Source organism: Polistes canadensis, unplaced genomic scaffold (genome assembly GCF_001313835.1).
Source record: "Polistes canadensis isolate GaletaPanama2010 unplaced genomic scaffold, ASM131383v1 scaffold_286, whole genome shotgun sequence".
In the NCBI taxonomy this organism is placed as follows: domain Eukaryota; kingdom Metazoa; phylum Arthropoda; class Insecta; order Hymenoptera; family Vespidae; genus Polistes; species Polistes canadensis.
The window spans coordinates 29,556-40,441 of NW_014569833.1; the positions used below are offsets into that span (position 1 = coordinate 29,556).

A 10,886-nucleotide genomic window follows, 5' to 3' on the forward strand; every position below is an offset into this window, starting at 1 on the left:
TGAGAATATTTTTGGTTCTACATCCGAAGATGAAGAACCATGTGTACTAAACAATATTGCATACCTACAGGCGCACGATGAAATAACACGTATCGAATTGCATAACTTTTTATAGCATTGATTTTGATATATTATTTATGAATATTTTTAGTTCTATGTCCGAAGATGGGGAACCATGTATACTAAACAATATTGCATACCTACAGGCGCACGATGAAATAACACGTATCGAATTGCATAACTTTCTATAGCATTGATTTTGATATATTATTTTTGAATATTTTTGGTTCTACGTTCAAAGATGGGGAACCATGTATACTAAACAATATTGCATACCTACTAGGCGCACGATGAAATAACACGATTTTCATTTTATTTAAATTACTTTAGATATCGATTAAATATTGTATATCAATTTTATTTCCAGCAAAGTGTAAGATAATCAATAATCGTGGTATATCGTTTTATAAATGAAATTATTAGTATTTCTTGTTGAAAAACATAAGCAAATTTCTTCGAGAAGAAGCAGTGATTTCGCGAAAAGCCGGTACATATATGGAATTGCTGAAAAGTTGTATAATGAAAGAAAAAGAATGAGAGAGATAAACTCGATGGAAATAGACAAAGAGAGAGAAAGAGAGAGAAAGAGAGAGAGAGAGAGAGAGAGAGATGGAGGCGAACATGAGAGTCTCGCGAGACCCGCCCCCTCCATCAGAATTTATGACATGCTAATTCCCAGTTACGAATTCCGCGACATTCCGCGGATGGCTGGATGGATGACGCGTTCACCGAGCGGTAAAATCCACTCATTCGGAAAACGTCAACGAACGAGAACGAAGGAATAGAAGGAAAAGTCATATTTGACGAACGCCTAGCTCGATGTCATAGTCATACCACGTTTGTGTGTGTGTGTGTGTGTGTGTGTTTCACTATTCACCACGATAAAGAGATAAATAGAACGGATAGATATTTATTTGATATATTTTATGAAATAAACCTATCGAAAATATTGACCGAGTAAAAATAGGAGAAAAGATTTTAAGAGAATTGGGAGAAACGATTTGTACGATAGTACAAAAGAAGATTGGCCGTTATGTTAATTTAAGAAATCGTTAAAGTACAGGGATAAAACTACGCTGTCGTTCGGCCATTTTCTTTTTCCAGCACGTAAACGTGGATATGGCCGAGTGCCAAGACTCGTTTTAGAAATCGTCCTACCTAAATACTACTGCCAGGCAATCCTGAATTTTTCCTTGCAAATAATCACGCCAAGTAAAACGCTCCAACTGTTCGCCGCACGGATTTAACAATGCTTCGATTCACTACAATTCCCTTTTTTTTATTTCTTTCTTTCTTTCTTTATTTCTTTCTTTCTTGTCTTCCTGATCACTTTTACGACGATTTCGTTATTCGTGATTTGACAAAATTATCCTTTTTCTTATTGAAAACTAAAAAATCGATCTTTATTTTTTCCACGACACGGATTTCAAATATTCGATCGGCTAATAAGTAATATCGTTATTTGTTATAACACTTTGTAGGAAACCGTGTTACAGATTACTTGTATTTTCTATTTAAATAAACAATATTAAGTTCCAGTTAAGATTAACTAAAAAGACAAGAGTCACAATATCGCATCTTTGATACGATTCTTATAACAAGAAGAAGCGAGAAAAAAGAAGGAAGACGAAATGAAATAAAGAAAGAAAGAAAGAAAGGAAGAAAAAGAGAATGAGAAGCTAAACGTAGAGACGAAGAAGCACGGAGGTGGAACACTCATGTTTATATGCATTGTATTGCTAAAACCCTTTTAACCGAATTACATTTAGCGATTCTAGTGCCGCTTCCGTGTCTGCGTTATACCCCTTAACTCTATCTCTCTTTTTCTCTCTGCCTAACGCGATCGTTTCCCATCCCCCTCCTTCGTTTTCTCCTCATCCTTTCCCCCATCCCTCCCCCCCATCCTTCCTCAGCTTTTCCACTCCTTCTCGCTTACCAGGAAGGCAAGCAAGCAAGCAAGCAAGCAAGCAAGCAAGCAGCAGGGCTGTTGGAGATCTCATAATGGTGTTGGTGTTGGTGGTAGTGGTGGTGATGGTGGTGGAAGAAGGATAGGAGAGGTTAGGGGAGGAAGGGCTGGGGTAGAAAAGCGATGGGGGTTGGGGTATTCCGAGGACGTGGAACGGCATCTCTGAATTCCTGATTCTCTTGGTAAACAAGTGCTTGGGTGATTCACTGCTTGTTCACTCCTATCGGCCGTCGTTTGTTTCTAGACGCCATTGCGTTCTACGATTCTACCTCGTTTTCCGGTCTAATGGATTTTCGGATGCTCTAACGTAGCAAGCAGCATCTCTCACGCAAACCTGGGAAAGAACTTTCTTCCTTTTCTCTATTTCTACGTATAACTGTCTTTCTTGTATAAATACAAGGTGCCCCATTATTCCGCAAAATTTCACAGTACAACACCTAACATTATAACTCTTATGGGATAACTTGTACAAAGTATTCAAATCCTTTATTATGTTAGATTATTTCTACAAAAAATATATTTCTATACGGAGAATAAGAAAAGAACATATAACTCTAATCTTAAATAAATAAATAAATAAAAAAAAGAGAAGTTAGCGAAGTTAGAAAAGTGAGCGAAACATTGTACAACGGCCTTGGCTTTTGACTCGGGCACATTTCGCGGCAGAGTTCGTCATTAGCGCTAACAAGATTAGCCTGGGGCTGATGGGCTGAGAGGAGGATGATGTTTGGCACCCTCCTCTTCTTATCCACCTAAAATATACGTGCACGTGAATTCTCTCTTTCTCTTTCGTACACACATACACACACATTCTATATATAGCAAAGCTAGTATGGCCATAGTCTGGTCCTTCTTAGAACAAGTGGGGATAATAAGATCTACGACAATCAACTTCAACGACGAAGCTAGAGGGACCAAGAATGAGAGAGGGTGAGGGATAGGGGGAACAAGGGGGGAGGAGGGAGAATGGACCAAGGAAATTTTCAACGAGCTTCTCGACGAGCTTCTCGACGAGCTTTCAGGCGACGTTCGTCACGTTACGTCCACCTCTTAGTATCCCCCCTTCCTACTTCCTCCTTCATTCGACCATCACACGTTTTACTAGTCCTCTAAGAAAGAAAAAGAGAGAGAGAGAGAGAGAGAACTTTGCTTTTCTATACGTTACAAATTTTTCTCTAACACCTCTTATCCATTTGTTTAATATTTCTCCAACATTTTCTAGTGAAATATTTTCTGTTAAATAAATGATGACGAGTTAATATAAATATAATAATAATAAGGGTAGTAGTGTTGCATTAATGTCTTAATCAAGGGTTACTTATCGATATTTTTATTTTAACTCAGAATAGTTATATGATCGATCACCGTAGGACATCATCGTTAACAGAAAATTTGAGTGGTGCCAATGTTAATACTTCGAATCATGCCAAAAATCTGATTCCCCGGTCACCTTGATACTCCATTTTAATATATATATATATATATGTAAGAAACGTATAGCAACGATTTTCTGTTGATATCTGAAATCTTAATGGAAGTGATATTTATGGTTTCTCATCGCCTAATGGATAGACATCGTCGATTCGGAAGACAAATCGGAAAAAGTATACTCGAAGTGTAGTAACAAGGGGTAGAAAGAAAAAAAGAATAAAGAATAAAAAGAAATAGGTTGAACTCGTCGTCGGAGTATCTTCAACTATATCACGTTCCCTTATTTCGCGTCGTGATACACCGATAAGCACGGTGGTAACTAGCTAAGAGAACGTAAGTGGGTGGGTGGATATATCGTGTTGGTCGAGTTGATTGTGTGTACAAGTGCGAAGAAAGGGAAAAGGAGGAGAAACAGGTGGGGTAGGCCAGAGGAAAGGGAAGTGATGGGGGTAGAAATAAAGAGGGAGGTGCCGCAGAAGGAAAGGAGGGGGCCCATAGCATTCGTAGACGGGCCAAGAGACGTGAGTGGCTTTGGGGTGGTGTAAAAGGGGGTTGCAGAGAGACTGGAAGGAGCTTAACCGCATCGTAATCAACGTAAAATGGCGTCGAGAAACAGAGAACGGAGAACGGTGGAGCCTCCTGAGGTCGTGCAGCCATTGTTGATCACCCTCACCTCTTACTATAATACGTGCTCCGTGCTGCTGCTGCTGCTGCTCTTTCCTCTCAGGGATGCATTTTCCTACTAATGGTTAAAAAGATCAAATTTTGTATTCTTCTGTTAGGGTGAAACAAAAGTTCGTGGGTTTATTGTGTTATTAATTGTGTTATAATACTGCGTAATGGATTATTTTTTTGTGCGTAAAATCTACTTTGTAAATGTTAATAATAACCAATCAGTTGTTTCTCTCGTCCAAAAATAAAATTCTTAATAAGAAGGTATCATAGGGAATTTGGACATCAAAAAAAGAAGTAGTACGACAGATATCATTCCCTATGATACCTTCTTGTTAATAATAACTATTATATGTAATTAGCACAATCGTTAAAATCGATAAAAAGAAGATAGTACGTCCTGGTAAATGCAAGTTCGAAACAAAATTGAATTCAACCCTGTACGTAAAGTACTTACGATACTCTTGAGAAGTCGTAATAAATTACGCACAAGTGGAGCTCAGTGAGGAGATTACTGGCCCGGTTTCTCCCACTAGCATTTGCCAACCCCTATTTCGCTACCAACCACTCCCCTTTTCACCGCCGCTTTTACCAACCACCCCTTCCCTTTATCCATTTAGACGCCTATGATTGTTACATTTACTTACGTTTTATTCTATTCTCTCTCATTTGATTTTTGTCAAATTCTCAGATACATGTAATGTCAATTACACATCAAATATTTCGTTTGTTTATTTCTATCGGAGACATATAAGAAAAATAATGATATATATATATATGTATTATTCGAGTTATTTTTATCTTTCTTAAGTTTTATTTAAAAAAAAGAAATGTGTAAGATATAGCCATCGAACTTGTTCAATTTTTATTACTATTAACGATGCATTCTTCTTTTATATCTTTCCTCGTAATTTCAAATCCAATCGTATTAGTCTATCGAACAAAGTTAAGAACAAAGTCAGATTGGTTGAACCCGTAGTTTCAGCTTATAAAAATTCAAGAAAGTACCTTCAGAACGGTTCATTTCACTGGAGCCGATCGTGTTCAACCCAGCCTCGAGGGCAACATACATTATTGTGTGCTGACTACCTACCTATCTTTTTCGATAATGCAATTTAATCCGATCTATGATACGTACAAGTATACTCGCTTATTTATTTACTTTACTTTGCTGTTCTTTCAATACGAATTTTTTCTTCATCTTTTATTTAATTATTTAGTTTCTAATCTTTTTTTCAGATAGCCAAACTTTTATTCATTTAAACGTACTATTAAGATAAATTAATGATTGTAAACAATCAAAAATAAATAATTTCCTATAGAATAATTTTACATAAAAGAATTTGCAATAACATTATAGTAATGATAGAAAATTTTTTATAAGATTGCATTTTTCAACAGTCGATAAAACAGTTATCTTCAACAATCGATAAAGCAGATATCTTTTTAGCAGCCGATAAAGCAAGTTTCTTTTAACAGTCGATAAAACAGGTATGTTTTAGCAGCCGGTAAAGTAGACTCGAGAATTAATGTTCTTGCTATACTAGCGCCACCATTGATTTCTACATTATCGACTAACTGCAAACGTAAATGCCATAATAAAGAAGGGTAATTCTAAGAAACGTCAAAACAAGTAAAACTTTTCGTGCCAGCTCATATTGACAAAGAACGTTCTTGAAGAAAATAGAAATAATTGTGTGTTCACTTTTTTTACGACGTTCTATTATGTGATTTAATATTAAATATGAAAAATATAGAAGGCAAAGTAGTTGTCCTGGGTTCGCAAGGTAAGTCGTTTAATGAAAATATATATAACAAAACGTTATTAATTATAAATCATTTGCAATTGTTTCAAAATACGCCATTAAATAATAATGTAATCTTATCAATATGTGCCTGTGCGTATGTGCATGTATGTATGCGTTTGTATTATCTGTACGTATAGTTATTTTATAGTACTGTACAGGTTAAGGATCAAATTTATAATTTTCAAAAACTTGATTTATTCTTATCAAAAATTTCGTCACGATCATCTCGATCTTTTTCTTTGAGGTTACTTTCAAATCCACGTGTAACAGTGCAATGGATGCTTTGAAATATACGTAAACGCTTTCAACATTAAAAGTATAACACGAAAACTAATATTTATTTTCAGGTGTTGGAAAGACAAGTATAATAGTGAGATATGTGGAGAATGCTATTCATCGTCATGTTAATCCAACAATAGGAGCTTCCTTTTTTACCTGCAGATTAAATATAGCTGATACTAAAATAAAATTACAAGTAAGATAATTTGTATATCCATATTCTTATTACAAAAATTATCGAGTTAATCAATGGAATTTTCAATGTAAAAAATAATAGCGTTATCAATTTGTTGTATACCAATAAGAATTCCATATATTTCTGGTCAATCCAATATGAAGATTATATAATATCCAAATTTTCCCATTATTATCTCTATACATTCGATCTAATAACCTCTTAACCCTTGAATATTCATTATATTTCAAAACAGTTAGAAAATATAATTAAAATGCATTAGAAATAATATCTATCTTAATCGCAACAATTGTTAGATAATAATTTTGTAAATGACTTTTCAGGTATGGGATACGGCTGGAGAAGAAAGATTCAGGTCAATGGCACCAATGTATTACCGTAATGCCAATGCTGCTATGTTGGTATTCGATTTGACCCAATACAGCAGTTTCACAGGGATTAAAAATTGGGTTATGGAATTGAAGAGAAATGTAGAAGAACAAATGATATTAGCAGTAATTGGTAACAAATCAGATCTTTTCAAAGATCGACAAGTTGACGCCGAAGAAGGTAGAACTTATGCGACTAAAATAGGTGCTACTTATCATGAAACATCAGTACTTCATAACGAAGGTATTGAAAATATATTCATGACAATAGCCAATGGACTTGTCAGATTATCTTCTGGTAGTAGTGAAATAGTTACGTCGTTACGGATCATGGATTCTAGTAATTCTATACTCACCAATTCTGGCATAGTTTTGTCGCCTTCAGAAGAAAGTGCAGAGGATACTAGCATTGCTCTTGGAACATACGAAAAAAATCATACTTGTTGTTGATCCAGCATTAATAACAGTACATAAAATAATAGAATAATACTACGTCTTCAAAATTAAAAAAAACACAGTGTAAGGAATGTCTTCCATGATATAACAATAACGTAATCTTATTGTTAATTAAATTCATAATTGTTATTTACATATTCGTTAATGACTGTGTAAGAGTTTAGGGTACTAACATGCTTCTTGGAATGTACAACAAAATTGATACTCTTGTTGTTGATCTTTATTAATATTTCTTTCTTTTTTAATTTTTCAAAAAACTGCGAACGCCTAATATTGTGTTTGCTATTTTAATAATATACTATTAATATATTTTTTTTGAATATTTTTAGAAACAATTGATTAGATTTGTACAATATTGTACATTAGTTGTAGATATTTAATCTTATATTTGCAACGAATAATTAATTTCGATTAACAGATCAACACACTTGTTATCCATATTTCAATGCATAGGCCAAGAAGAAAAAAATATCATTTACAATCGTCAATTATAATATTCGATAACAATAATGTATATAGAACGTAATGCAAATTTAACATGAATAATACCAAAAGTATGAGCCATTGAAATTGTTAGAAATGTATACATTAATATTCTTAAACTAGAGACTGAATTTTACCAATATTTCTAAACATAACGTATAATATATCATATAAAATTAATGGCCCTATATCTAGATTTCAATAATAATAAATTATTTATTAGTATATGACACAGTAACAGTATTCAAACAACGATTTAACTTATTTTCTCGATAAAAGACTAATTACATTTAATTTAAAAAGTGTTCTATAAAATTGTTTAGATATATTGTATATATATATAAATATACTTATGATGTACTATATAGTGTCTACGCACAAGGACATACTTGGAAACTTTAAAATTTATTTTTATTGTGTTCATTTTTTCTTTTCAGTTTCTTACATCAGAACTCTGCTATTTTGTACATTTAATAAGAGAAGAAAATATATATATATATCTATTTATTATAAAAATATATATCTACCATTTATACTTGGAACATAATATAATCTCCCTTCTAGTGTGTGTAAAAAAATTATATTAACTATATAGTCTTCCTCCCTATACGCGAGAATTATAAAAATTATTAATACTAAAATATCAGACACTATTACAAGATTTAACAAAGGTTTCGGTATATAAATATGCACCCTATCTTTACCCCCTACTTTCTTGTAAATTAGATTTTTGTGTCAATCTTGTGTTGTTGATGCTAAAATATATGTTTTGATATAATTGTGTGAGCTGAATTCGGCAGTACTGCAAGACCGACTCAACTCTCGGCAGATGCGAAGCAAGCTCCACAATTCCGCCATGTTCCAAAAATCTAGCTAATATTCTGGCAGTTCTATGAACTGCGTATCAGATATTAAGCTGATAAGAACAGATACTACACTTTGATCTTAGCTCGATGAGCCGAGAAGCGATGTCGAACACCATAAAATTCGATGTCATAAATTTGTTCATGTAAGAAAATGATTGGGAGAATCATGTGACACCATGCGGTCATTGAAAAAACTACTATGGTTTTCGAATGCAGCGCTACTAACGGTCGTACTAACAACAGTATTGAAAATAATTATAATTTTTATAAATAAAAAGTTAATAGGATAATTAGAAAAATAATTTCATTTTTTTGATTATCAACAAAAATATTATATTAATTATATTTATAATATAATTATTATTATATTAATGCATTCACAACACTGCACTTTCTACCCGCAGTTGTAGCCAGCATCAAAAGAAAAAAAATATTTATTTAACAATATATATATATATAAATAATAAATAAACAATTTATCATTATTTTAAGGTATACTTTGAATGTATATGTGCGTCTGTGTGTGTGCATACGTGCACCTGCGTGCATGCATACATGTGCATTAGTATTAGAGAGAAAAGGATGATCACACAATGAGTCATTCTCACTTCAAACCGAGTTTCACAGACCGTAACGTCCCAGCTTTGTCTACATGTAGTAACTCATCTCATTTTCATTATGTAAGGTCTTAGTTTACTATGCATCTAGGCCTATTAGTATTTGACTTCTTCGAAAACGAGTTAAATTAGGGAGGAAATCTGTTTAGCATTGTCCTCTCGTATGATTTTTAAGTTCAAGGAATGTTTTTAATCGATTTATCCATAAGTTAACAAAATCATTAGAATCGGATAATTGAAAATTAGAACAAAAAAAAATAAAATCATAAAAATGATAATTATTTGTAGATTCGAAAAAAAATTCATAATAATTATTAGCATATGTAGCAGTAAAGATAAATTATATAGATTTCTGTTATACTTACGCCAATGCGAATAGCTGTAGCAGTCATTAATATACAAATGGTTAAGATTTGGTATCTTCCTATACACACATACATGTTCTTCTCATTTCTCATTACTTTATTTCAGTAGATAAGAGTACCGTTCGATTCGATTTAATAGAATCGATTTGATTATAGTTCACACGTTTATTATATACACTTTTATATACTCTATATTATATAAAACAGTATAATTAAAAAAAATCAAGAAAAAGAAGCATAATCGAAGCATTCAACATAATTGTTTTTCCGCGAAGGAAAGTGTTTAAATAATTGCATGACAGCGAAGAGCATTTTACCTGGCGTGTAATAGCCAAGGTATCTCATCAATTAACATACCACACAATTTTCAAACGAGACGCGGACAATGTCTAACACTTTACGAGTACAATGGACTTTAACATTAGAGAGAGAGAGAGAAAATTTCGAAATTAACTAATCTCAAAAAGCTTTTTTCTGCAAAGTATGTTACTACGTAATCAAAGAAGTCATTTCTGTTTAGTTTCAATTTTCCCTTTTCTTTTGTTTATTATTTGCAATGGCATCAAGGTGCAACTCACTTAAAATGCCCTACCTCGACATGCCCAGGACACAAGAAAATTAGCTTTGGCAAGTTCTTGATATATAACAACGTTAAAACAAATAGTAATTAGAAGTAGAATTGTATTGCATTATTTTTTTCTATTAACATATACAATGTATATATCAAATGTTATACTTTATTGTTATAGAATATAAATTCTTTTGATTTTATTACTATTACTATTATACTATATTATAAAAATGTATGAAATTTGGTGATAATTATTTATTAAATTAAAATAATATGATATCGAAATGAAATTGAAATCATTCGAAAGTATATAAAATAGATAAATACGTTTATATGGAAGTAGAAAAATAAGAAGAAACTAATGTTCTTGAGTAATCATTCATATATATAGTTTTGTAAAGTTACTACTACAATACTATTACTATATTCTAGATGATCAAACGGATGAACGAATGAACGAACGAGTTAATGAAATTCTGAATTGCAGAATAGGATTGCACTTGCTCGTAGTTAAGTACTCGTGCCTACGTAAGAGAGAAAGAAAGGATTTAAAAGAAGAATAGTATACTTATAATTACAGAACTCTTACACACACACACACACACATAACATACATATATACAGGATGTTCCAAAAGGTTTGAATCATACTTTAAGAAACTTATCAAAAAGTTATCTCGAATAAATAAATGTTTCATTTTGAATATACATTTATTTATTTATTATTTTCTAATATAAAAAAGAAATAT

General features: G+C 32.6%; 1 protein-coding gene across 2 annotated transcripts; it reads left to right on the top strand.

Annotated features, from left to right (window-relative positions):
- Positions 1-5,715: 5,715 nt before the first annotated feature.
- LOC106791115 (ras-related protein RABF2b) lies at positions 5,716-7,429 on the top strand. 2 transcript variants are annotated; one of them, XM_014756512.1, is made up of 3 exons: positions 5,716-5,916; positions 6,285-6,412; positions 6,736-7,429. In XM_014756512.1, the coding sequence occupies exons 1-3, from the start codon at positions 5,874-5,876 to the stop codon at positions 7,228-7,230; spliced, it is 666 nt and encodes a 221-aa protein (XP_014611998.1). In that variant the 5' UTR covers positions 5,716-5,873; the 3' UTR covers positions 7,231-7,429. The 2 variants fall into 2 exon arrangements, with proteins under 2 accessions (XP_014611998.1, XP_014611999.1); XM_014756513.1 differs by lacking the exon at positions 5,716-5,916 and adding an exon at positions 5,964-6,041.
- Positions 7,430-10,886: the final 3,457 nt, after the last annotated feature.

What these genes read in the sequence shown, in the direction of transcription:
- LOC106791115 (XM_014756512.1), top strand. Translation starts at nt 5,874, where the DNA reads ATGAAAAATATAGAAGGCAAAGTAGTTGTCCTGGGTTCGCAAG. An exon ending in AGTTGTCCTGGGTTCGCAAG is followed by an intron (nt 5,917 to 6,284) that starts GTAAGTCGTTTA and finishes ATTTATTTTCAG; the next exon opens with GTGTTGGAAAGACAAGTATA. An exon ending in ATACTAAAATAAAATTACAA is followed by an intron (nt 6,413 to 6,735) that starts GTAAGATAATTT and finishes ATGACTTTTCAG; the next exon opens with GTATGGGATACGGCTGGAGA.